Source organism: Serinus canaria, chromosome 20, assembly GCF_022539315.1.
Source record: "Serinus canaria isolate serCan28SL12 chromosome 20, serCan2020, whole genome shotgun sequence".
In the NCBI taxonomy this organism is placed as follows: domain Eukaryota; kingdom Metazoa; phylum Chordata; class Aves; order Passeriformes; family Fringillidae; genus Serinus; species Serinus canaria.
In genome coordinates, this window is record NC_066333.1 from 5,528,018 (window position 1) to 5,553,608 (window position 25,591).

The 25,591-nt window shown below is 48.2% G+C and overlaps 1 protein-coding gene across 7 annotated transcripts in view; it reads right to left on the reverse strand.

Annotated features, from left to right (window-relative positions):
- Positions 1-3,314: 3,314 nt before the first annotated feature.
- ZHX3 (zinc fingers and homeoboxes 3) overlaps positions 3,315-25,591 on the reverse strand; it is a 41,948-nt gene continuing 19,671 nt past the window's right edge. Inside the window, exons 2-4 of one of the 7 annotated variants that reach the window (XM_050982081.1) lie at positions 9,973-10,169; positions 5,880-8,600; positions 3,315-4,449 (exon numbers count right to left, since the gene is read on the reverse strand). In XM_050982081.1, coding sequence (XP_050838038.1) covers positions 4,387-4,449; positions 5,880-8,450 — 2,634 coding nt within the window. In that variant the 5' untranslated portion in view covers positions 8,451-8,600; positions 9,973-10,169 and the 3' untranslated portion in view covers positions 3,315-4,386. Of the gene's footprint in view, positions 4,450-5,879; positions 8,601-9,972; positions 10,170-14,296; positions 14,534-15,995; positions 16,097-18,325; positions 18,427-25,108; positions 25,322-25,591 lie in introns of those variants that run through there. The other 6 variants (XM_030233135.2, XM_030233134.2, XM_050982082.1 and 3 more) reach the window with 6 other exon arrangements.

A 25,591-nucleotide genomic window follows, 5' to 3' on the forward strand; every position in this document is an offset into this window, starting at 1 on the left:
TTTGGGATCAGCTGAGAAGTGACACCTGAGCTTTACAGGTGAGCTGACTCACATCAGGACCTTGACAGATTTGAAGAGAGCAAAACCAAAATTATCTGGGCAACAGGGAGAAGACATTTACAAGCATTTTGAATACTCTCACCCTAATGGGAATGCATAGCATCCCATTCACTTTGTAATTTGTGCCCAAGTGCTGAAAATCATCTTTTTCTTCTGATTCCCAATGAGCAAGCTTCTGATCAGTTTGCTTCTGTTATATCTGTAAGAGAGGGGCTGCAGGGAAAACAATATAACACTTCTGCAGGTGACCAAAATCTGTTGCTTTCCATTAAAAAAAAAAAAGAAATACCCAAAACCCTAAATAAAAAAAAACCAGCCTACTACAGCTTCCTTCTCTTGAACTGTCAGGGGACACATAACAAAAATTAACCCAGCAGGTATCTTCCAGCTCTGGTGAGCATGCTTCAACCAGGTTAAGGACTACAGCATTTCTCTGCCAGAGAACTGCAGCTACTGCTCTTGCTGGTGGCTTCTCCTGGTGACCAATTCAGGGAGGGGACATGAAATCACACTTAGTACCTGCCAGCACCTGTGCCCATCCTCCCACCATGCTGCAGCATCACTCAGCTCTCAGGTAAGTGGAGATAGGAGCCTGTAGATCATTGTTTGTTTAGTGTTCTGCTAAAAAAAAAAAAATAAAAATTCAAGGATGCTAATTACAGAGCTGAAAAACAAGGTAGCCAAATGAAACATGGAACAATGTCTAGAAATCTCATGGCAGCGGCTGCTGACATCAATGAATAAAGAAACTCAGTTCCTTGCACCAGGAGAACCAGCAGCCCTTCCCAGGAGCAAGCCAGGGCCAGCACAAATCAGGGTTTTGGGTTATTAAGCAATTGGATTGTGCCCTTAATCTAAGCAGCCTCAGAGACATAAGTAACAAGATTCACATGGATTAAAATTGATGGTTTCTGCTGTGCCTGCCAAGTCCAAGCTCAGGCACAGCGGATGGAGGTGGGGAATTCAATTTCCCTTCCTTACTGATGCTGGCTACATCACCTCGATCTTACACCCCTTTCAAGTCAAGATAGTCATCTTTGATTAGATGATGATAAATATTCACACACTGTGAAGAATTGTGGTGACATTTCCTCTTAACACCACAAGAGCTGCTGTTGGGACTGTCAAGCCACCTCTCAATTTTTCTTTCCAGTTTCAGATGCAAACACTTTTCCAATGTCCTGCACCAAAACTGAGTCTGTTTGGAGATGGCACCTGTTTCTCCTCCTCAGCAGAGAAACAGAAGACCACAGAGCTAAACCCTCAAAAATCTTCAGCTTATACTTTTATGGAGATTTCAAGTCAACTAAAAAATGCAGATAACAAGGAATGTAGGAGTTAGAAAGGGAACTCGATCATGTTTTGTTTTCTTTTTTGTCTCTAAATCTTACCCTCCCCACGCAAAGGCGTTTGCCAGCCCCGTTGCCATGTCCAAGGGGAGTCTGCATGGAACCACTTTTTAAAATTCCTCCGACCCAAAAGAAAGAAAACTCCTGCTGTGCTTGTATGAATGCATGGAGACAAAGCTCAAAAACTTCAGCAGCTTCCAGCCCTCAAGGCTGGTTTTTCTGTGTACACCGGGAAATTCTCCCTCTAGCTCACAAGACTTCTTTTCAATTTTTCTGGAAAACTGGCTGAATACAATCCAAGTGCAAAGTATTTCAGCTAGTGCATCAAAACATGTTTTGAAGGGACCAGTTCATACCATAGTCCTTAAGCATTCCTGTAGATGGAGTGGGGATCACTCTTTCAATCAGCCATAGGCCCTTAAGTGTACACCAAAAATCCCACAGAAAATCACCTTGAATGGGCAAACTACACTTCCAACATATTTATATAGCAAGTAGTTAGTAAAAGTGTACATTTTTAATGTACATCATAATGCAATAAAGAATCAATGGCATATTTGAACTGTATATATGTGTAGTTAAATAAACCTGCATGTACACAGACACTACAGAGTAAATTGACCTACCTGTATTTGTTCTCTGAAGGTGACACTGTACATACATCCATATTCTCAGGCTGCACAACTCCCAGATCTGCTTTCAGCTCTAGAACCACCCAGATTCTGCCACCCTCTCTGATATTTTGGGGTGCACAGGATTGCACCCATGAGGGTAGCTGTCACCACTGGGCAGCTGTCCCTGATCCCCAAAGAGGGACCCACTGGGATGCCACCAGCTGAGCCATCACCAGCCAAGGTGGGATGGCTGCTGGTCATGCCTCCAAATGTGTCATGACCATCAGCAGTGCTCCCAAAGGCAAATTTAGGGAGGCAAACAGGCTCCTCCAGGTCAGAGCCACCCCTGCTCACAGCGTGGTGGGATGGCTGCTCTGGCTGTGGGATGCACAGTGCCAGTGGCCACATCCAAGGCCTCACTCTGCTCTCTGTGGGGTGCAGGTCACCTCTGTGTGGAGCAGATGGTCACACATGGCCATGGTCTCACACCAGGGAAGCCCTGTGAGCTCAGGCACAAGCACCCAGCACATCCCACCGGGCAAGGGGAAGCCTCTGCCAAAGCACTGAGCAGCCACAGCCCCTTCCTGCAGCTGAGCAAGGCGACCTCTTGAAGAGGGGGCGAAGAAAGAATTGCAAAAGCGAGGGCAATTAAAGGTAGAAATCAGACACCAAGTTTGGAAGAGGTTCTGAAAGAGCTTTTTTGTTTTTAAAACGGTTTTTTGTAAATCTCTGGATCCAATCCTTTGGGGTTTGCTACCCACCCTCCTAATAAATATCATTTACCACCAACAATAAAGTCTCCCACATTAAAAAGCTCTCACTAAATAAAAACCTTCTACTGAAAAAGCTTGGCTGAGCTGGCTTGGCAAAAAATAGGGAGCTATGACTACTCTCCATAAATACATCAGCAGATAAACACCAAAAACTATTTAAGTTAAAGGACAATGTTGGCTCCAAAACAAACCAGGAATGTACCAGCCACAAATTAATTCAAACTAGAAATTTAAATACAGTTTCTAACCACTCAAAGGCAGTCAATTTCTGGACTAGCCTTCCAAGAGCAAAAGTGAAGGCAAAACATGGAACCAATTTGGAGTTGGGATTTGATTAGTTTGTGACAGAATGATCTGACACAGCATTTGGCTGGACTATTCAGCTCAACAGTTTCCCTTCTAGACTTTGTTTTCTATTAGAAAAGAATATTTAAAGCAAAAATGTCCAAGCAGTTGCATCACACAGCAACCACACAAGACAACACACATTAAAAATGTACAGGTATCAGGCAGCAGACTGGATAACTGGGAAATTTATTTTGCTCTTTTTCCAGAACTATTGCACATGGCCGGGGGAAAAAATAAGAAAAGAAAAACCAAAAGAACTGGAACAAACACTTGAAATCACCAGCAGTGCTGCAGGAGGAACTGCCATGTAGGGCTGCAAGAAGGAAACTTCCTGGTGGCAGTAGAGCCGCTGCCTTGGTGACAACAATGACTTGAACCACTCACAGCCACACTGTGACTCTCTGCGTTTGTTCTCTGAAGAACAGACTGTTCTCTCCAAACAATAAAAAGGATTCCAGGTCAGGATGCAAAAATTATGTGCTAGTTCTCAGATATTAAAGAGAGACTTGGAGATTTAACAGCCTGTTACAGTCAGTCTCCAGGAGCACAGGGGAAAGTGTTCTTGCCAGCAAGGGACAAATGACACCAAACTCCATCTCCAGGGCTGCCTCAGTTCTGGGAACCTGCTGCTTATCAGAGAGTATGCAATGCTCACTCTAACCTCATCTGAAGGGAGGAGAATCTCACTCAAATGCAAGATTGGCAATTTTCTTCTCAAATCCCTTCCCTTTCATAATACACTCACACCTGTGTGCCCACAAAGCCCTTCACTGCCAGGGCTTAAGGACCAGAAAGGGCAGAGAGGATATACGCAGCCATGCCAACCTTTAGAGAACAAACACCTTAATGGACAGATGAAAAAAAAAAAAAAAAGAAACAAGAAACAAGTACTATGCCATGATAGTCCATATCTAAGCAATGACCTTGTTTACACAATGTCTGAGATTTGTTATGCTTGTATAGGCAGCTGTAGGCATCGGTATATGAATATGAAATCTGAAAGTCTGTCACTGGAAAGCAAACAGGAGCATCCTATTTCCTGGGTGTGAGCTGAGCCCCTGCCCCTGCCAGCTCCCAGCCATCTCCTTGGCTGGGCCACCAAGAGCTCAGCACCGAGAGCTCAGTTTGTGCATGTGCTGTCTCGTGTGCTGTGCCCAAAGGTCTCATGTATGGCAGTGCTTCATCACCACGTCCTGCTCCTCAGGCTTGGGTCAGGCCGGCCCATGGGTTTCTTAAACATCACTAATTTCTTCTCAAGGGTAAGAGCGGATCCTCCAGGGCTGGTGGCTTGAGTTCAGTCTGTTTCTGAAAAAGAACACAGGTGTCAGAGATGCTCCTGGCCTTGCTCCAGTTGGGGTGCTGGGTAGGGAGGAGGGGATGAAGGAGTGCCTCAGGATAGGCAATATCAGGAACCTTGATAGAGTCAGCTGCAAAGAAGGGCTAGCAACATTCAGAGGGGCCAGGAAACCCAAAATCCTTGAGGGATTAGAGTTGGCTTTGCACCCTTAAGGAGGGATGCACCTTTTCTAAGCACCTCTGTGCCATGAGGGTTGACAGGACTTTCGCTCTGGCTGGCAGAAAGCCACGCTCAGAGGGCACTAGCAGGGGCACCCCACCAGTCCCCATACTCACCCTTCCCCTGCAAAGCACACACAATGTGCAGCAAAGGCAGGACCCATCCAGACCCACGCTCCACCTTCTCCAAATTAGATGGGAAGGGAATCAAAGAGTTTTACTCGATTTTTGTAACTTTTTTTTAAGGTCTGCAGCCATGGCAGAGGTGTGTGGGAAGCTCCAAAGCAAGGCAGTAGGACTGGAGAAGATCCCAATCCCAGCTGGCCAGCAAGGAGCTGCATATGTGGACCATCATGGGACAGGACCAGCACTCGGCCATCCCCATCTGGTGGGAGCCCTACCAGGCTGCCCACTGTAGCCCCCAGCTGCACTGCAGAAAAGCCCACAAAGGGCTTGGAAAGCAATGCTCCTCTCCACCACACACACAGACACACGCTTTCCAAAAGTGACTTCTGGAGACTCCACATCCCCCTCCTGCCTTTGCAGCCTCCACCTTCACCACCTGAGCCTTTCTCCACAGCGAACAAGGATGCTCGCATCTGGAAAGCAGGCAGCAGGAGAGAGAAAGGCAGGCAAGGGTGTGTCTGCTGCTGGAGGTCAGGCAGGGACATGGAAGGAACCCGCGGCACAGGACAAGCAGCCAGGCCCCTTTCTTCCCAAATAAAAAAACTAAATCTGTGGGTCATCTTCTAAAATGACCAGACACTCCTAAAGTTTTACTCCAGACAGGATTTGGTTTCTGAGTGGTGCCAGCACCGAAAGACCAAGGCAGGAAAGGGCAGGCAGGAATGGCGCTCATCCTGCCAGACCCTCCTCACCGTGCTTCCTTTATGCCTTTCCTTCAGAGAGAGCTCCTCACCACTTCCTCAGTTAAACCTCAAACACTAAGCTCTTCACCGAACCTGCTTCGGAAACACGAGAGGCCCAGAGCCCCGTGCCCCCCGCAGCCCTCCCGCCGAGGCAGGGGCCTTACCCAGCCCTGTGGCGGGCGGCGGCCCGGGGGCGTCGGGGCTCCCGGCGCTGCCCTCCTGGCCGCCCGGCTCCCACGCCTCGCTGCTCTCCGACGCCTCCGCGCCGGCTCCGCACGGCCCTTTCCGGCTGCCGGCCGCCTCGGGGCCGCAGCCCCTGCCCTCCTCCTCCGCCTTCACCGCAAACCACACCTTGAGCTGCTGGGCGCCGAGGCGGGCGCGCTCGCAGAGGCCGGGCACGTCCTCCTCCCGCAGCCCCTTGTGCTTCTCGTAGTAGTCCTCGAGCACCTCCCGGCCGGCGGGGCTGACCTCCACCAGCCCCGGGGGGAAGACCCCCTGCCGGTAGTTCTCATACCACTTCAGCTGCCCGTTCTTGTAGCCATAGCGGCTGTCCCCGAACCAGCGAATGACCTCGGCCCGCGGCAGGCCCGTCTGGGACACGATGGCATCATACTCCTGGTTCGTGGGGCGCTGGGTCTGCACGAACATTTGCTTCAGCAGATGCCGCTGCTGGGCCGTTTTTTTGAAGTTCAGTTTGGTTTTGGGAGGGGTGGGCGGCCGGCTGGAGCTGCCGTCCCCCTTTTCATTTGCGCCGGTCCCCGGTACCTCGTTTTTGCCGTTGGACTCGGTCACTCGCAGGTTTTTCAGGTTGATTTTGATGGGACTCACCTTCCGCTCCGCCGAGTTCGGGTTGCTGCCGGAGGCGTCGACTGAGCCGTTTTCACTCGTGGCCCTCTGCTCATCCGAGGAGTCTTCCCCTTCCCCGCCGCCATTCTCTGCCTCCTCGTCCTCCTGTTGAGCCACATCCTCCACTTTCTTATTCTCCTCCGCCACCTTCTTCTTCCTCCTCTCCGAGAACCAGCTGTCGATCTCCCTCCGTGTCATCTTTGTCTCCCCCCTCAGGCGGTTCACCTCTTCCTCCGCGGGAAGGGGATTTTGGGCAAAACTGCTCTCCAGGGCCTTCAGCTGCTCCGGCGCTCGCTCCTTGTACTTGGTCGGGGTGAAGTCGGGTGCCTGGTGCCACGACTGCCGCCGTGGTGGGGGGTGAGGGGCCGGCGTAGCCGCCACCGCCGCAGGGCTCAGCTCAGCTCCTCTGGGTGGGACGTCTAAGGTGATTTCGGGCAGGGAATCAAGAGCACTGTCTCCAGGGAAGACGGCCCGGCCGCCTCTCACATTCCTGTAGTGGTACCTCCTGTCACTGAACCATTTTCGGATCTCCTTGGTGGACAAGCCCGTGATCTTTGTCAGCCGCTCGACCTCAGCCTGGCCAGGGAACTGGTTTCTGCAGAAGCTGCCTTTGAGGGCTGAGAGCTGCTCATGGGACTTCTTGTTTTTGTAGACATTGGGATCCAGGAAGGTTTGCGAGGAGATGGCAGGGCAGGCGGTGAGCAGGGACTGGGCGCTGTTGACCACCTTGACCCCGGATGTGTTGCTGGAGCTCACGGTGCTGTGCTGCGCTGCCGGCTGGGGCTTGGGGACAGAAGTCACTGCCAAGGTGAAAGAAGAGCTGGTGCCCTTCAACCCATTTGCCATGATGGGCTGCGTGACCAGCAGCCCCCCTGTCCCCTCTGGCTGCCCCACCACGTGGCCTGGTAAAGTTGCCTGGATAAGATGGGGAACAGTCCCAGGATTTGCAACCAGGGGCGTGTTCAGCACTGTAATGGTGGGTTGTGGCACAGACTGGATAACAGTGTTGAACATCTTCTTCCTGGCATCTTCGATCTCCTCTGGTGACCAGCTAATGCCCTGCTTCAGCCTCTGGGCAGTGAACCAGATCTTCAGTTGCTCTTCTGGGTACTTGGTCACCACAGTCAAGTAGCAGAGCTCAGCTTTGGTAGGGTAGGGGAACTTGTTGAAAGAGTTTTTCAGGAAGCTGTTGGAATCCATGGCAGCATTGTATGTGGGAATGCTGCTCAGTGGGATCATCACCTTGGGAAGGGACTTGGATGTAGGGAGCTGCTGATGCAACGGGGGCTGCTGCTGCAGAGACACAAGTTGTGCAACACCCGCCGGCAGAACAGGCACGTTTCCTATGATAGAGCCATTCACTATGTGGGATGACTTTGATGAACTTGCAGTGGGCTGGCTGACTGGCACCGACCCATTTGGGAATGAATGCTCTCCATCCTTTACCTCTGACTCACCGCCCAACTGACTTGACACATTCTCCTTCAGCGTGTGGATTTTTTTGGCCTCGGGTTTACCCTTCATTATCTTCATGATAGGGGTTTTGGTAATGATAATTTCAGACTGGCCGTCTGCCCCTTCCTCAGGGACCTCTCCTGGCAGGTCATGGCTGCTGGTGGCCTCACAGAGACTCTGCTCCACGGTTGTACGACTGTCCTGCTTCACCAGCCTCCAGACAAAGCCGGTCTCACCGGCGTGCGACTCAGCGTTGTGGTGTGAGAGCCCTTCATGGCTGTTGGCCAGAAAGCTGCACCCGACACACGCGAACGCGGGCTCTTTGCTGAACTCTGAGTGCTCAGAGTCCAAGTGCCCAAAGAACTGGTGAAGGTCTTGAGAGCCGAAGTCACAAGGCTTGCAGATGTAAGTGTCACCATCGGCAATGCCACGGTGCCCGTTGGACAAAGCTCCGTTATTGCTGTTGCTGGCCCCAGCATCACTCGCTGCTGGTCCTTCTGCCGGAGCCTCTGGTTGTGTTCCTTCATGATCATCTTCTCCAGCATCCTGTTCGGTCTCCTGAAGCACCAGAGTTTTTACTGGTATCATGCAGGGAGTTGTGGATTTCCTTTTGCTAGCCATCGCTACAGTTGATCCAGAGGACTATTTTTCTTTCATTTAACTGAAATTCAAATTTAGAAAGCGCTATTGCAAGTGTTCTGTGGTCCAGATTCCAGCAAACTCATGATGTCCCAAGGAGTTGTTGACAAATGTTCATATTTGCCACTGAACCTGAGGATAAGGAGAGGGAGGAAGGGTTAGTTCCCTTGGTATTAGACAAAGTACAACTGCTCTGGTATTTAACTGCTTCACTCAATAAATAATTTTTCTTCTTTGATTGGAAAAATCTAACTTGACCTTGGATTTACTGTATTTTCACACCTAAACTTGTGAACTATCTGTTTTAAACCAAACACACAAACATGTCAGTTTTACAGCCCATATCAAATTCTCATTTAAGGAAGAAAAACACTGAATTTCCCCGTCATTCTACCCTGTCAAGTCCCATCCTTGGTGTTTCAGCAGGGAGCACAGTGCCTGGGCTCCCTGTGCAACCAGGTCCCAGCTCAGCCTCACACAGTAGGTGACACTAGGCAGGGTCACCTGGGAAAGATGCCTGCTTTCCATCACAAAAAAAGGATGAAAAATCCACATATTCCCTACAGAACATTTCAATTTTTTCAAAATCAGCATTTTCCATCCATCCTGTCAGGAAGTTTCTTGCCAGCTCAGAGCACTGTGCCTGTGCCAAGACCCAGAGCTGCTGCTGGGAGCGAAGAGGCTGCAGTATTTTAGCCCTTCTTGCTCAGCAAGCCTGCAAAGCATTTGGGAGATGCCCTTCCCATCCTGTGTACACTTCATTCCTGTTCCAACACCATCTGTGAGCCCTCATCTGGAGCTGCAAGGCAAGGTAAAGGCTTCAAAGCTCAAGAGCAGCATCACAATGTTCTTGGCTCCTAGGCTTCCCCTCCCACCACCTCTGCAGCTTTTGGCAGTCACACCACCCAGTGCACTGGGGTATTCCCTAACAAAGGGTAATTTCTCGTCAGTGCAAGCCCATCTCGCTGGCCTTGGGCTAACCAGAGATTTGTTACATTTAAAACCAAAACCAAACAAAAATAAGCAAAGCCCAACCAACCAACACTAAACTTTTGCCTTTATTTTTTTTTTCCTCCTCTGAAGCTACAGCAGACCCTGAAGTGCTCCAGCCCGTGGAAGGTCAGGGCTGGCTGAGGCATTAGCCACAACCTTATTCCTGGCCTGATGGAGCTTTCCCACTTGCACAGCAAATGCTCTGTGCCTGAGATCATGACCCCAGGGCAGCAAAGCTGCTGTAGCTGGCACCAGGAGTTGTCTGCCTGGTGACACCCCTCTGTTAACCTTTTCTACAGCAACTCTGCTTTTTTTATTCTCTTCAACAGAGGGATAAAATGGTATTTTTCCAGACTGCAAGGTCACTTGGAAGCATATGGACACACTGATTCATATTACAAAGACTCTGTGCCAGATTTCCCTGAGATTTACAGTAACAGCAACTGAGCTTTATAAAAACACTCATAAAAACTTGAACTGGAAAAAAAACCCAAAAAACAAAAAGACTTACCATCCTATGAGATGACTCACAGAGGTAATTCCTATCAGTTACAGCAGTTGTGCACCAGCAGCTTTCTCAGATCAGATATTTGGAGCTGATCTCATGCACTGAGAAATGCAGATCAGGCAAATGCCTTGTTGGTGCTTATGCAATACCTCCTGTGCTTAGTTTTGTTGGTAGTTTTTAGAACAGAGGAATGAAAGATCCTCATGCAAAAGAAACAAAAAAAAAAATTAAATGGAGGAAGTTCAATTTCAAATGACCTCCCTAACTTTATTAGATTTTTTTATAAAGCTTGTTCTGAAAGCTGACTTCATTTTTTCCTAACGGGAGAGCCTGGATGGCTGGCTCTGGGCTCAGCAACTCTCAGGCACCGTTTGAAAGACTGACTGGAAAACGTAACTTCCCGTTAATGTGGGCTGATCTGAGATTACAAAACAGTCCTGTAAACAGTGTTAGTCATCACTGAACTTGGCATCAGAAAAGACTGCTTGCTATGCTAAGGCATGGTGAAGAGCTAGAAGTTATAACTTAAAAAAAAAATAATAATCTATAAATAAAACAGGTATTAAAGCTGTGAGCTGGATTTAGAGCGTGTGGATTGCACATCTCAATACCTGCTTTGTGCCACTCTCATCCCACCTTCTCGTGGTTGGTCCTGCCCTCTGCAGAGGGCCAGAGAGCTACTCATTAGCATTAGCAAGTGGAAGATTTGGATGACTATGAATGGGCTGTGCTATTCAGAGGGGAACAGCATCCATTTGACACCAATCCCGAGATGCTCATTTTTGATGCTAAGTTAAATATTACACAGTCTAGCGGGCTGTGATGACCTTTCCAAGTCGAGTCAGTTAGGGAAAAAGCAGTAAGATCAGCCTGAAGGCTACAAAATACAGCTTTAAAGGCTGAGAGGAGTTTCATGTCAGGGAAGCAATGGTAAAAGGGAATACTTATTTCATTTTATCCTGCAGCTTTAGCACAGAGAGAAGCTGCTGGGCCCTCTGCAACCTTTTTTCTTTCCAGCAAACTCCAGTCTCCACTACTGAGACAGCTCCAGTCTCTTACAGATCTGACCCAGCATTTATAGAGACTCCAGATATCAAAAAGATGATTTTTATCTGTCAACAGAGTAAATTTGATACAAGGCACCAGCGACACACAAAGACCCCCATTGTGCCACATTAACAAAGTGCCTCTCCCGAGCACTCCATCGCTATTATTTTGGGTAAGTGTGAACGGCCTGACCCACCTACAGAGAACCTAAAAGCTCTGCATTTCATTTACCAGCACATTTGCATCAAACTCTGTGCTCTCTCCAACAACTTTCCTTAAAAATGCAATCAAAGCAGCCCCAGCCACCACAGCTCTCCTGCGGGGCTCCAATATTAATGCCACCTGAGAACACAGATTGCAAATTTTAGCTGGAAGTGAATCACAGTGGCAATTTACTGGGGGAAAAAAAATTAATCAAATGTACTGTTTGTCCATTTCATTTCCATGGAACAGTTGCATAACCACATGTTGGGAATATGTTTTATTCACTGCTCACCTTTTGGAATGCACTTAATACTTTAATACACCACTAATATGTAACAGAATTGATAATTCTCTGATTTCTCCCTCATTAACAAAAGTGAGGGTGTTCTAATGGATAGGGTGAATTAATAGCAGAAAAAGTAATCAATTGAAAAAGATCCTTACAATTGATTTCAGTGCATATATCACCACTGCAGATGCCTAGACCCATCTGCACAGCCATGAGTGAAGAGCTCCATTTCCTATGTATTATTTTATTATTAACTGGAACAAAGAGACAAAGCTGAATGGAAGAGTTACCTGGAGCCAGGAGACAAAGTTATTGTACTTAAATTCATGGTTCCTATTTAATTTATACCTGCTAATTTCATAGCAAGGTAGCAAAGCAGGTCAAATGTCCAGTGCACCTAAACCATCCCTGCTGCTGGAAAATTGAGGGAAAACCAACTTAAAGCAGAGTAAAACCAGTTTTTTTTCCCAGGGATGCTCACAGAAATGCAGGCTGGAGGGAAAGGTGGCAGTTCCAGGTACAAAACCAACGCTCTGCAGAGCAGCTTTGTCTCTGCTGAGGGAAACAATGCCCAGACCAGTCACAGTGAGCTCTGCAATAGCAGAAAATTTACTTCTACAGAGATTAACAAAGGGAGGTTTCGAAATCTGCACTGCTGAGTATGAACTTTCAGCTTTTTCCAGCTTGGCTGGATATAACTGGTTTGGTTTTAAATGTTTCACTGAATTAACGAGTTAGGTTGTTAATGCAAAACATTCACTGCATGCAGAGCCAAGGTCCCCAGTTAGCAGATTAATTTTTTGTGACCTTTTGCAAACCTCGCCTAGAAACAGCAACCAGAAAACCCACCAGGCAGCAGCACCAGGACACAGCAGCTCCAGTCCCTCTGCCCAGGCATGGGAATATAGGGACAGTGCCCTCCCCTGCCCCCCAGCCCTGCCAGCTCCTCTGGGACAAAGCTCCATGGGGACACAAAGGATGGCTGCGTGTTCTGTGGGCTCTGGTGCTCTGCTGAAGAGGGAATGCTCCGTTAAAATAAAATGAAATCAATAAAAAATTTGATTTTTAAAAATCAGCACCAAAATAGAAGTAAAATAACAGTTTTCTCAACACTTCCAGTGCCTGCTAGGCAGGCAGACACGCTCCCCAGGTCAGAGACAAAGTTAATGTTTCTGTCTCATATGGAGCCAAGCACAATATTGGCACTCTAAATAAAAGTGGTTTGTTTTTGAGTTGAAGCTCTGCAGGCCCCAGCTGATAGCATCATATGAGGGGGGAAAGAAGAAGAAATCAAAGGAGGAAAAAAAGTTGATGTTTTTGAGTTTTTGTCTCTTCCCTTCAGGCTCTACCTCCAGTCAGCGTCAGAAGATGCAGCACTGGCTCTGGGAGTTCCAGATGACTCCCAATCACACTGTAATTAGCCAGGTGATTAAATAAATTATCCCTGTGACCGGCACCATAGACCCAAACCTGAGGGCTGAGCCCCCTTCCCACCCCCACAAACATCCCCCTGTGCTTGACAGCAGGTCCCCCCAGCATGACAGGCACCCAGCTTGCCCTGGGAGCCAGCTCAGCAGCCTGGGACTGGTGGCATTTACCATGGTGCTGGGGAAGGGAGGACAAACAGGTCCATGTATTTGGGGTACAGGCCCTCTTGCCAGCCAGAGCAGTCCTGGGACTCTTCCTCTTTGGCTGGGCATTAACATTCCTTCTTCCTTTGCAGTCCATTCACAAGAAGTCATATAGGAGTTTCACCAGTCTGAATTATTTATTGCTGAAGGATGCCCAGTGGGGGCTACTGCTAATCCATCCCAGGGACACACTGTGTGGATGGACACCTCAGCAAAGACCTCTCCAGGCCACATCCCTGTCATTCCATACAGACACAGCCAGCAGGGACAGATCACCTCTCCAGAGAAACTTCCAAGGTGTGGGAGGGACCTCTCTGCCAGCTGTGCCAGCATGGCTCTGTGAAGGAGAAGAAAGGGCAACAGTTGGCAGGGCTGAGCTCCTCTGTTCCCACTCCGTGGTTGTGCATCTCAGCTAGCAGGAGTCCAGCATCCTCCCCGAATAACTCTGCAAAGGCTGCAGCTGGGAGGAAGTCACAGCATGGGAACATCTCCAGCAGCCTAAAAATGCCAGCAGCAGAGCATCACCCTGGCTTCTGGCACACATCCCCATGCCATGCCCTTGCACCTGGAGGTAGTGTCTGCCACCCAAAGCTTGGTTCATAACCCACACCGAGGTCATGACACACTTAATTCTTTTGGGGTTTAACCTCATTCAGGACTGCACGTTCATCAATGAACAGTTAGGGAGATTTTCCCCTCCAGAGCAGACTGGTAGCACACAAACTCTGCAGGCACTCAAACCTTAACATGAACAAGCAGAGCCACCAGCAATACAATAACCACAGCACCAGAGAGGCCACGCAGGCAAGAAAGGCTCTTCACATCTTATTATTTCACACTGCACGAATGTACAAACACACGCACAAACTTCAGCAGTTTTGAGCTTCAAGCAGCATCACAGTCAACGTTTGTACTAAGGAACAATTTCTCTTTATGCCAACTGGTCAGGGTGCTTTGTAGCTTAAGCCTGGCTTTGAAACCACGGGTACAGTCTAAATGCAGTGGGAGCCGGTTGACCGAACAATCGTATTCATTCTCCATTCCTTGGCAGGCCTAGAGCAGAAAAGAGTCTTTTCCATTTAGACCAGTTAAACAGAGCTATTCATTAAAATTTCACCCTTCTCCGAACTGCTGGACTTCTCCATTTAAAACCTACCTTTAAGAGAAGCCCTCTCTCCTCTGCCCCACAGTGCTCCTCATCCCCCTGTCTCAAGTAGGCACCCATTTCCAAGCTGTGTGTTTGGGTTGCTCTTGTGCTGTAACAGCAGCACCTCTCCTCTGTGTTGGTATCTGGGCAGAGGCTGCCTCAGCACTCGGGGACTAAGGGCAATTATCTCTGCTTTTTTTTTTTTTTTTTCCCCAGACAAGCACAAAACTGAGCAAGATGGAAGGTTAGAAAGAGCTGGCTGAAACAGAACACGATTAGAGTATAAAAATAGGTCACTGGGATAATATAACCTTTAGACTACTGGCAATGTGCCCCCCTTAGAGACAAGCCTGTGTGCTATATTTCAGGAGAATGTGAGGAATAAAAAACAACCACAACAAAAACCATCAAAACAAAACCACTGATCATCCCTCCGAGCTTTGCGTGCTTCTGTTTGAACATCACTAACATTAATTCACTCCTTTTCCTCTGCCTTCATCCATTTGATTGAGCACAAAATAAATGTTATGTAATCATACCATTAACATCTTCCAAAAAAGTAATAATCTCTTTTGGCACAGAGGCTTCATTACAGATTTGCTCCGCATTGCACTACCTTAGCAGGGTTCACAGTTCCAGCAATCCAGCGACCCACTCCACAGTTTCAATCCTCAGATTTTGTCCATGCTGCAAACATTCCCAGCATTCCCCCAAAGCAAAAGGCCCAGCAGAAAGATAATCACATCTCAACAGAGCCAGCTCTAGGGTTAGCACTACCAGCAGAGGACACCAGATAGCATTAATGGAGCTTCAAGAAGTCCCTCAGCTCATCAGTATGTGGGTGTCCCACCACCTTACACTCAGCTGGTGACTGCCAGCAGGCTGGTTTGTGCCTGAAGAGGATGGTATGACCATGCTTGTAAATACACTGGAGCCCTTTCAGCCCCTTGTGCTTTCTATAGGATGTTTTATCTTTGCTTGCATTGCCAGGGCTTTGTGATTTCATCTGAAACACAGGCATCTCACACATCAATTACATCCTGCAACACCACCTTCAGATATGCCACACGCCTTGTAATCCCACCCTTGGAACTCATTGGCAAGCATCACCATTTCCATAGGATAAGCCCAGCTTTGGCAGATGCAGCCCTCCAGAATGTATGTGAAGATGAATAGGTTACACCTAAAATACACTTGTGCTTTTATTATCTGAAATTGCTGAACTGGCTCCGAGACAAAAATCTACTGGGGAGCTCAGAGCAATGAATAAGCACCAGAGGTAGATCTTTGTCCACATCAAATTTCCAACAAGGATACTTGAGACTTTTAAATCAGCAGGGAACACTTGGCTAAGCTGCTGAGGAGCTCACAGGTGTGAACACCCAATGGCAACAGAGCAAGCACAGTGCCACAGCCCACTGTGCTCTCAGTGCTGCTACAGCCTGCCCCTTCCCAAGGAATCATCTTGGGGAAGCCTTGGAGCCCACCTTTCTGATGTACCCCTGCTCACAGCCCCACTGCCAGGCTTGCATGTCACCTCCATACGGGCGACCTTAACCGAGGGGCCATCACCCCAACTTCGGGAACCACAGCTCTAATGCCCGCACTGCATTTACTGTTAAAAGAAAGCCAGTGTCAGCTTTTTACCAGCACCAAAACGATCCCACTGCAGACACAAACCCAAAAGCCTGTCACACAGGTTTCTCACCAAGCATCCAAGTCCCCTGTGGAATGAAGAACCTCTTGCTGAAGCCAGGCTGATCACCAGGCTGATCACCAGTTACCGAGCAGCCGCAAAAGGGACAGACCCGCAGCAATTCCAGGGAAGTAAAGAGTGCCCAGAGCTTTAAAACAAGATGTGGGTGGGAAGGACTAAACCAAGCTACTAAACAGTACCAGAGGGGCTGGAGCTGATCATCTGCAGCACAGCCTGATGACTACGAGTGCTGCAGCCCCTTCCCAGCTGAGCATTTTTGGATTACTTCATCCCCTGTGCCCTTTTGCAATATGCAGCTTTGAGAGCTGTATTACATCCTGGCTCAGCCTCAGCTCCCATTCCTCCACTTACAGTTGCTATAACCAAAAAGAAAACTGCAAAATACTTCGTCTGAAAGCAAAGAAACAGGGGTTGGCAGGTTGGGATTGTGGATTATTTTTTTCCATCCCCATGCATTCTGCTTCAGAGTCGTCCTTTCAGACGCTGCGCGCAGCCGATGGCTTTTGCAGCTTATTGAGCCCGCTGGTTTATGGCAATGTTTTTCTGCTCACTGAACTGGCTCATTCTTTCAGCAGAACAAACTGTTCCACGTTGAGGCAGGAGTTGGCTGTGTTTTAACAAAGGATTTTTCCCTTCTGACAGTGTTTTGCAAAAGACCCAAAAAAAGGAGTTTGGAGCCAAGTTACAAAAGGTCAGGAGAGGCGAGTCAAGCACTGGGTGTAGTTCCTGTATGTCACAGCCAGACAAGGAAATGGGTGGGGAGAAGAGGAATAGCACTTCGAGCTGCAATAATATGTATAAAGTGATATTAATGAGGAATGGGCTTTTAAATGAGGATGGCAAGTATGCAGGCACCGTAATTTTTGCTGTACAACAGCAGGCTTGTTAGGTAGGCTGAGGCTTCTGCAATCATTTATCCATGTGAAGCATGCATTTGAGAGAGTTCAAGTAGCACTAGGAGTGAGAAAAAGGCAGTCTTATTTGCTTCCCCTCCCCAAGCTGATTTCAAGGAGCTACCGCACTCTCATCTCCCGTCAGCCAAATGAATATTCAAAAGGCTTTTGCCAAGCCAGCGCCAGTCAATCAGGGAAACAATGCTGCAGGGAAAAAAACACTGGGCTGAGAGACCTGTGTGAGACAGGCACCTTGTCCCTCACCACGGCTCTGCTTTAGCATCCAAGCCTTTCATGTGGTGCACGGTGCTCCTGCCAGGGCTGCTGCTCTGCCTGCTCCATCCCCTGCCACCCCACAGGACAGCAGGGCTACAGCAGAGCTGCTGGATGGAGAATGAGCATCCCAAACCAGGGTGCTGCAAGTGGGGATGATCCCACGACTGGGGTCCCAGCAACACAGCCCCTCCTGAGGGAGCTGGTGATACCTCTTCCCTCTCTCTGCTACAGGCTGGGACCACAAATGTTTCTTGCATGGGATGGGCAGGTTCCTGGTGAGGGCCCACTCCCTGCTCAGCAGCAGCAGCTGGTAGGAATTGGGTCTTTCTGCTGTGTGCACTGCACATGGACAAGCCAAGATGGACAACTCCGGCCTTGCAGATGTTGGGAGGAGGTAGCCAAGGGGATCTGCAGCAGTTGACAGTATGTCATGCCTAATACTCAAGCTTTTCCAGGCCTCAGAGGATCCCTGAATAGAAAGAAACCACCCACCACTGGAACACAGCCACTTTTGTGGCTGGAAGGGGCAGATGTTCAACCCCATACAACAATGCAACACAACAGTTGAGGCTGTAAGTGAAGAATGCTGCATCCACTTAAAACTGAAGAGGGAAATTAGGGACACCATCTAATTCTAGATCTACCATTTGGTCCTGATGCTTAAAGTTCACATACCTACTCTGCAAGAGTAGCCCAGGGCTTCCTTCCATTGCCTTAAATAGGCAATATCCTGGACTAAAGCACTGAACCACAAGGACTTCAAAAGCATATGGTCAGACTGGCAAGTGCTCAGCTCCTTCAGCTGGAACACCAGTTCCCAAATAAGTTCAGTTCCTTTTTAGCACCTACATAAGTGACAGACTTCCAGAAGTCCCAACTGGACTGCGCAGGACAGGCCCTGCTGGCATAGAGAAGGGCAGACCATTAAGAGAGCTCAGTATCTCTGACAGCCAAATCCTTTGCTGAGATGAGCCTGGGGAGAAGCTGAATTTCAGAAATCCTGCTCACCACAGCCAGCATTAAATCCTTCACCACTCAGTTGCCAAGAAGAGCTTGGCATGGAGAACAACCATCCTTACCACCACACCCTCATTCAGTGATCCCCAAGACTTCTCATGGGACAACCTTCTCCCTCTTCTCTGAAATACTCACCATGTCTTTTAGGATTGATAGGAAGAGAAAAATGGATTTGAGACGTGATTTGAGACCTCTCTGGACAGAATCTGGGCATCTGGATCATGCACCTGCCACCCAAATGCAATCCTGGTCATTTGCTCCCTGGTTAGAAACTGTATTTGTTCAAAACCATTTGTCAAGACACTCTGGACAGAACTCAGACACAGAACAAAGTCCAAGGGTTATTTGTGATATGAACCATGCCAGTCAGGACTCTCCTCCTCCTCCAGCTGTTTAGTGACACTTGGAATGGAGTGGCCTTACTGGACAGTCAGTTATTTTTTTTAGTTGAAACTCACCATCCTCTAGATCAGCTGTGAGCTGAAAGCATTCCAGTTATTTACTGCTGGAAGCAAAAGGAATTTCCTTACTCTCAGAAAACAGACATTTAAAATTAGTTTCAAGTTCAGTTGTGATAAACAAATCACATTCTCCTCCTTTCCCTCCCCTGTTTTGTTTTGGGGTTTTTTTGTTTGGGTTTTTTGAGGGGGGAGGGGGGATTGATTGTTTGGATTTTTTTGTTTGTTGTTTGTTTTTTAAATCATGCCTGCTAGTCCAACCAGCCTTTTCCTCAGTTGCTCTTTGCAACTCTTCATTTAAAAACTCATTCACAAGAAGGCAGGGGAACTACAGACATCTTCTGAGAAGAAACAGCAAAGCCAGATCCTTGATTTCATAGCTTTTCCTTTGACACTTGATTCCCTGAGAACCTCATTAAAAAGAAACAAACCACCATGTATTTAGGTTTTTTCCCACTTCCTGTGAAGAGCAAAAGCTTAGGAACTGGAATGGGGGCTCAGGACTCCAAATCTCTGCTGACAACCAAGATGAGCCCACTCCACCTACCCTGCCCAAAAGCTGGGGATGCAAACAGCTCCCAGCAGATTGATGAGGAAGACAAAAGGTGTTTTAAATTGATATGACACTGCAACTTAAAGGTTTGGGGTTTTGGACTGAGTCCCACAAGCCTGAATTCATATGGATGTACTTTGTACTTTGTGGATCACAAGGCCTTGATACAAGGAGATTCTTTTAAAAAATTCAGGCGTGCTGGGAGAATTGCCTCCTTGCCATGTTTTAGTGAGTCTGCCCATGAACTGCCAGCAATTACCAAGCTTCTACTCTGTATTCAAAGCCCTATACAATGGAGTTTATTATTTTTAAGCCTTTCAGACATCAATGTAGCAAACTTAACAGAGCTATTTGGAAGATTAAGACACAAACACCACCATATTATTCAATTTAGTTCCAACACTGAACACTTATTTCTGTAAAGGATCACAGCTAATACATTGCCAACTGCCAGCAGAGACAAACACTTAAAGTCACACTGCAGCATGGTCTTATAAACCAAATTTAAGATAGAAGAAGAAGGAAATTACTATCATTATGCAAGTACAGCCTGATTACCACCAAGCGATAGCAAACCTATCTTCAGGTCCTTCGAAAATCCATCCCTAGAAATGACAGCCCAAGGAAATCCTCACTTTAGTACATCTCCAATACCTGTATTAGATGATTTTTTAAAGTATTTTATATGTTCATATGAGTGCAAAGAGACTTTGTTTCCACCTCACCACCCCAGTTCACTGTGGGGAATTCACTTATAGCTGCTCTATTTGCCAAATCAGACCTGCAGACAGGTGACAAAGGGGAGGGATGTGAGAAAACAAAACGGATTTGTGCCTTTTTCCTACCATTACAGTGCTCACAGGAGAGCTGACTGCTGCATTTTGCCCTCCTGAAACCATGCTACCCTTCACAAACAATTGCATGAACTTAGGTTAGACTGGGTGCAGGAGTAGCAGAGGGGAACAACATCCTTCGTGGGAATGAAATGAAGTAAGAGTCCATTAAAACAAAAAAAATCAGTTTGCCTTACAAAGACTGTCATTTCCTTAGAGCTGACTTAACCTGAAGCCTTTGGAGAAAATCCATCTGTTGCAAATTTAAACTTTCCCAGCCCTTCAAATGAACATGGAAAACTTCTCATTGCAAAGTGTCCCATGAAGAACATAAATATTTCTGGTTTACACCAAAGGCATCACAGACTATGTTATAACTTCAGCAAGTCAGAAATCAAGAACCCCACGTGGCTTTTCAGAAAGAAATGAAGGGTTGTCTCATTACACCAGTCTAAAACATTCATTATCCTCATTAGGCTAAAGGGCACAGCAACATTATTAACTCTGTTTCACAGCACTAAGAAAACAGCAGGATAAAGTAAACTGCAGGAGTCAGCACTGGGGACAGTAAGGTAAAAACATCCATGCTGTGTCAGCAGGCAGCCTGCACACACAGGAATGGGGATGACTGACTGGCAATGCCATGATGGAGCATTTCATTTCTAGGCCAGCAGCCCAAATCACAGTCAGGTTAGGAGAACATGGTCCTCCAGGCACCTGCCCTCTTCTCTGGGCTAGGAGTGAACAGAGCTGGGAGCAATTTGATGATACTGCACCAAAATGACAGCGTGTCACACTGGATCAGGCTCAGGACAGCAGAACTGCCTCCATGCACCAGCCCATCATCACCCACCACACAGGGTTAAGGGAGAAGAAGCTTCCCATGGCAGGGCAGCCAGGGGACAGCACTCACAGGCTGCAGGACTCATCCCTGATCCCATCAGGAACAGACAGGGCAGAGGAGCCCCTCGAGAGCAACACCCCTGTGATCCATTCCACATTGAGCTGCCTCCCCAGGGGCCAGAGCAGGCAGAGTGAGCAGCAGGGCTCCTCCAGGGAGCTCTCCATGGATCACTGCTGTAACACTGCCAGGCATAGCTGGGAAAGTGGCTGACAGCACTGCCCAAAGCACTGCCGCTGTGTTTGGGGTCCTTCTGGACCATCTGTTTTCACATCAAAAGTAAGCAGCAGCCACACAAAATTCATGGCCAGCTGCTCCTATCTGCACCCTTCATCCTCCCCACCCTTCTCAAAATTTGGCACCTTTCTCAAAGTCTCATCATCACCTGCAAGTGCTGGTGAGTGCTGAGAAGCTGCCAGTGCAGGAGACACCCTCACTGTTTAAATGACTCAAGCTGCCATCCTGGGCAAGGTCCCATGGGATATTCAGTGTACAGTCACTTGCCATCCCCCAGAGTACATCAGTGTTCTGAAATCATTCACCAGGGTTCAGCTCCATCAGGAAATTGCTGCCAGCCTCCTCCTCGTTGCCTGGCATCTTCCCCACATCCCTCCCTTCCTTGGTCAGTAGCTATTTCCATGGCATTTTAGAATTTCCCAAGAAACATGTGCAAAGCCTCTCCCCAGGGCTCCAAGATCCTCCAACAGACAGCCCTGAAGACTTTTAGAAGTCACACATCCATGTGATCTTCCATACACATCAGTCTGGAGCTCACCCTCCCCCACACACAAAGTGGCTTGAACAACTACAAGTCTCACAACTTGGGGAAAAATTCACAGCCTTAAATGTTTGTTGGCCCAGCAGGAAGATCACACAAACCACAAAAGGGAAAAACAAGAGGGTTAGACAGCAGAAGTACTTAATGATACCACATCCTGTACATTGAATTCAATTTCTTCCCTTTCACTAGTGTCAGGGGTGCTGTTCTAGACAGTTTTACTCCTAGTTACAAGGCTGAGTCTGAGGAACAGCCAGATCTGCCTGTAGCCTGAGATTTACAATCCTGGTCTAGAAGCAGCCCCAGCCTGTTGCTGTGCCCTGGAGGCCACATGCTGCCAGCTGCCCAGCCTTGCAGCATGCCAGCAGGACAGTCAGCAGCCTAGGATACCTTGAAGGAGAAGGGGGTTGGGTGTTGGCTCTTGGGAAGAGAAGGATGGAGATGAAAGCAAAGCTTCTGTCCAAAATGGATGGATTTTTCCAGCTGCTGGGCCATGCCTCTTGCAGAGGTGATAGAAATTTCGTATGAAATATTCACACCAAAGATGAAAGAGTGGCCACAATTCACACTTCTGGTTCTCAACAGCCTGCACAAGCCACTTGGACCAGCTGTGTGACCAGAGGGAAATACAGATAAGAGCATTTTTAATATTTCTGGATAATCAGATACTCCCCAAGAGCATTTTCCCACCCACAACCACCAACCACGAGGTCTGATTTTCTGCCACATCCCAAAGATGATAATTTCCATCCACCCACAGCATCCCACACCAGCTGGAGCTCACTCACTGCCACAGGGTGGGGGTCTCAGGCTGGTGGCTGCCCCAGATCCACCCCTGGATATGGCAAAGGGAAGAGGGGCTGCATGCCCCCAGGACAAAGGAGGCTCAGCATCACTCCTTCTCAACTCTGCTGTACCTAAAACAGAGGCAGCTCCCCCCAGGACAGCTGTCATGTGAGGGCTTCCCACAGCTCATCCCATGGGAATGGCAGGGAGCCTTCAGAGCAGCACACGGGAGACAGGCAGCCCCTTGTTCCCCCCAGATGTCTGCTCTTCCAACCACAAGGTTTTAGCACATTTCAGGCATGCTGGAAAGCTTCTCCTGACATTTAGGGAGTGGGGAAAGGGGTGGTCAGTGCTTTACCCTACACTGGGAAGGAGCAGGGAGAGATGAAATGATCTGCCCAAGGTGTCTTTGCACACTGCCATGGGGAGCAGGACCATGTGCCATCATCTCTATCCCCAAAGCCATCACCCCTCCTTAGCATTCACCCAGGTTCAAAGCAGAAAGGCAGCACAGGGGCACCAGAAACCTGCTCTGCCCAAACTGGCCATCAATTTAAAGCTCAAGAGCTGACAGCAGTGCTAAAGAAGATTTACAGCTCAAGAAGCAACCACCTTGCTAGTGCAGCTATACCAGGACCTAATGGAACATATTCTCTGGGTACCTGTAAAACCCTTTCAATGGATCATCCTGTTCTGTTTTCCCCAGGAAAACAGAAAAGAGGCCCATGAGATGGTCATGCTTCCTAGTCCATGCAGGTTCTTCACACAGCTGCTCTGGAAAAGGGTACAGACACCTTCCCACTGCCACAGCTCCTGGCTGGAAGGGAAATGCTGTCACCAGTGTGTTACAGAAAGGGAAATGAGGCACAAAGCAATTTTAAATAACTCATCCAAGGTCACAGGAAGCTTATAGCAAAGTCAGTAATTAAACTCAGGACTTGTGAGTCCCAGTCTAGTTATTTATCAGAATTCACCCTTTAATGGGTCACCTGTAGTCAGATACCCTCCTATTTTGATCTGCCACTGAATTATAGTGGCAGAGGGAATTATTACAAGTATCCCTTACAGCCCAACATGCTTAAAGGGCTGTTTTGGAAATAAAAGAAAACTTGCAGCATGGAACAGACAACTCCTCAGTGCTGCAGAGAGCTGAACTACCAAAGTGATTACAAGGCTCCAGATCAAGCTGGGAAATAAGAAGCTGTTTTTCCTCTGCAGTGAATCACTTTGTTTTGAAGGGTGGCCTCCAGTCCACAGTTTGAAGGGTGGTTCACCATTTCACCTTGGATTTGTGTCCTCTTTCACAAATACCTCTGAGGACACAGAATATTGGAGCCTTAGCTCTGAGCCAGACATCCCAAAGCCTCTCCCTCTGCAGCAGGCCTCTCCTTGAACCTGATGTGCCACCGGTTTGTGTTGGTACAAAACAATAGAATGGACTTTATCCAGACTTTCACAGGCCACAGGCACAGTTCTTTCCCTTCAGAAAGAAAACCTGCTCAAGCACACCCCAGTCCCCTCACAGAGACTGGACACAGCCTTCAATGGAGCCTTGCACAGCCTCAGGGCACCCCTGCCAGACAGGGCTGGCTGAAGGCATCTCTGGAGCATCCAACTGCTGCTCCTGGGGCTCTGCTGCTCTTGGAGCCCTCCTGGGGCACTGCTCACCTCACCAGAGAACAGCAGAGCCACTGCACATCCCAAACCCCAGCACAGGGAGAAGCCCTGCAAAGGGGAACAGCAAAGCCAAAACCTCCTGACAGACAGATGTGGTTTGTAAGAGCACAGACAATCAAACCACATCTGTGGATATCTGCAGTGCTCAGATCCCTTTCAGCTGATGACAAATAGTGGAAGTGTTGGGCAATAGGTTTGGAAAGGGACATGCAGGATGGAATTTGCCTTTCACAAAATACAATGTGAGGGGCAGGAGTCAAAACTATTAGTTTGGGGCTAGCCAAGAAGTTGATGCATCCAATTTATGGCCTCATCTTTCTGAGTACAAGCAATTTAATTTGTCACAGTGATATTGTATATGTGTCCTGAGCAAACAGGTCAGTAAGAAGTAAGAGTAGGAAGGGAGGAATGATGGAAAAGGATGCAATGGCATTTGGAACAATCCACCTGATCTGCAGTTGGGAAACTTTGCAGTTACACATACTGATTGGGGAGATAAGAAAAGAGGAGGCAAGAGAGGCTTGCTCAGAGCTGCAGCCCTGCCTGGGGACTGACGGGCACTGGTCAGTGGCAGCCCCCAGCCATCACCTTCCTAGGGAGCACCAACACTGCCAGCTTAATAGAGAGAAAAGGAAAAAGGAGAGAGAGCTTCACCTCTTCTAAGACTCTGTCACAGAAAGAAGCCCCATACGCTACCAAATTCCATGGACAAAGGACAATCCTGTTTTGCAAAGCCTTTGTGTGGGGAATTCTTTGCTTTGAGCTCTGCTGTAGCTTTGCAGATGAACGAAACTCTTGTGAAAAATTCACCTCTCAGGGTGAGGAAATGAAATCTCTTTTCCCCATCTGTTCTTCACTGGCAGAGCAGAGGCTCTGGGTGGAAGGGCTGCATGAGTAGGATAACCCTGCCCCAGCCCTTTAAGGCTACTCACCAGAGGTCCTTGCTGTCCCTCCACACCACAAACCCCAGTGAGGAGCACATCCAGGGCTGCAGCTCCACACAGGGCACACAGTTCTGGGAAAGCAGCTCGAGTTGTTCCCACCATGGATCCTGTCTTCTCTGACACCATCAGATCAGGGTGAACCCCTCAGCCCTCTGCAAGAACCAGCTCAGCAGAAACACCTCCAGAGGGTTATTAGCAACAAGACCAAACTAGCAGCTGTGGGCCTGCAGCTCCTTGGGCCCTGAACACGGGGCTGAAGAGGCGTGACATCAACTATGTCAAAAATTTGCTTGCTTTGAAATCCTACTCCTGCTTATTTATGTTACAGGAGTACCCAGAGGCCTGAGCCAAACCCTACAGAACTGGGGCTGGAGAAGTGCATTTGCACACGTAATGGCCATAGAATCACAGAATGGTTTGCATTGGAAGGGACCTTAAAGATCATCTTAGTCCAGCCCTGCTGCCATGGCC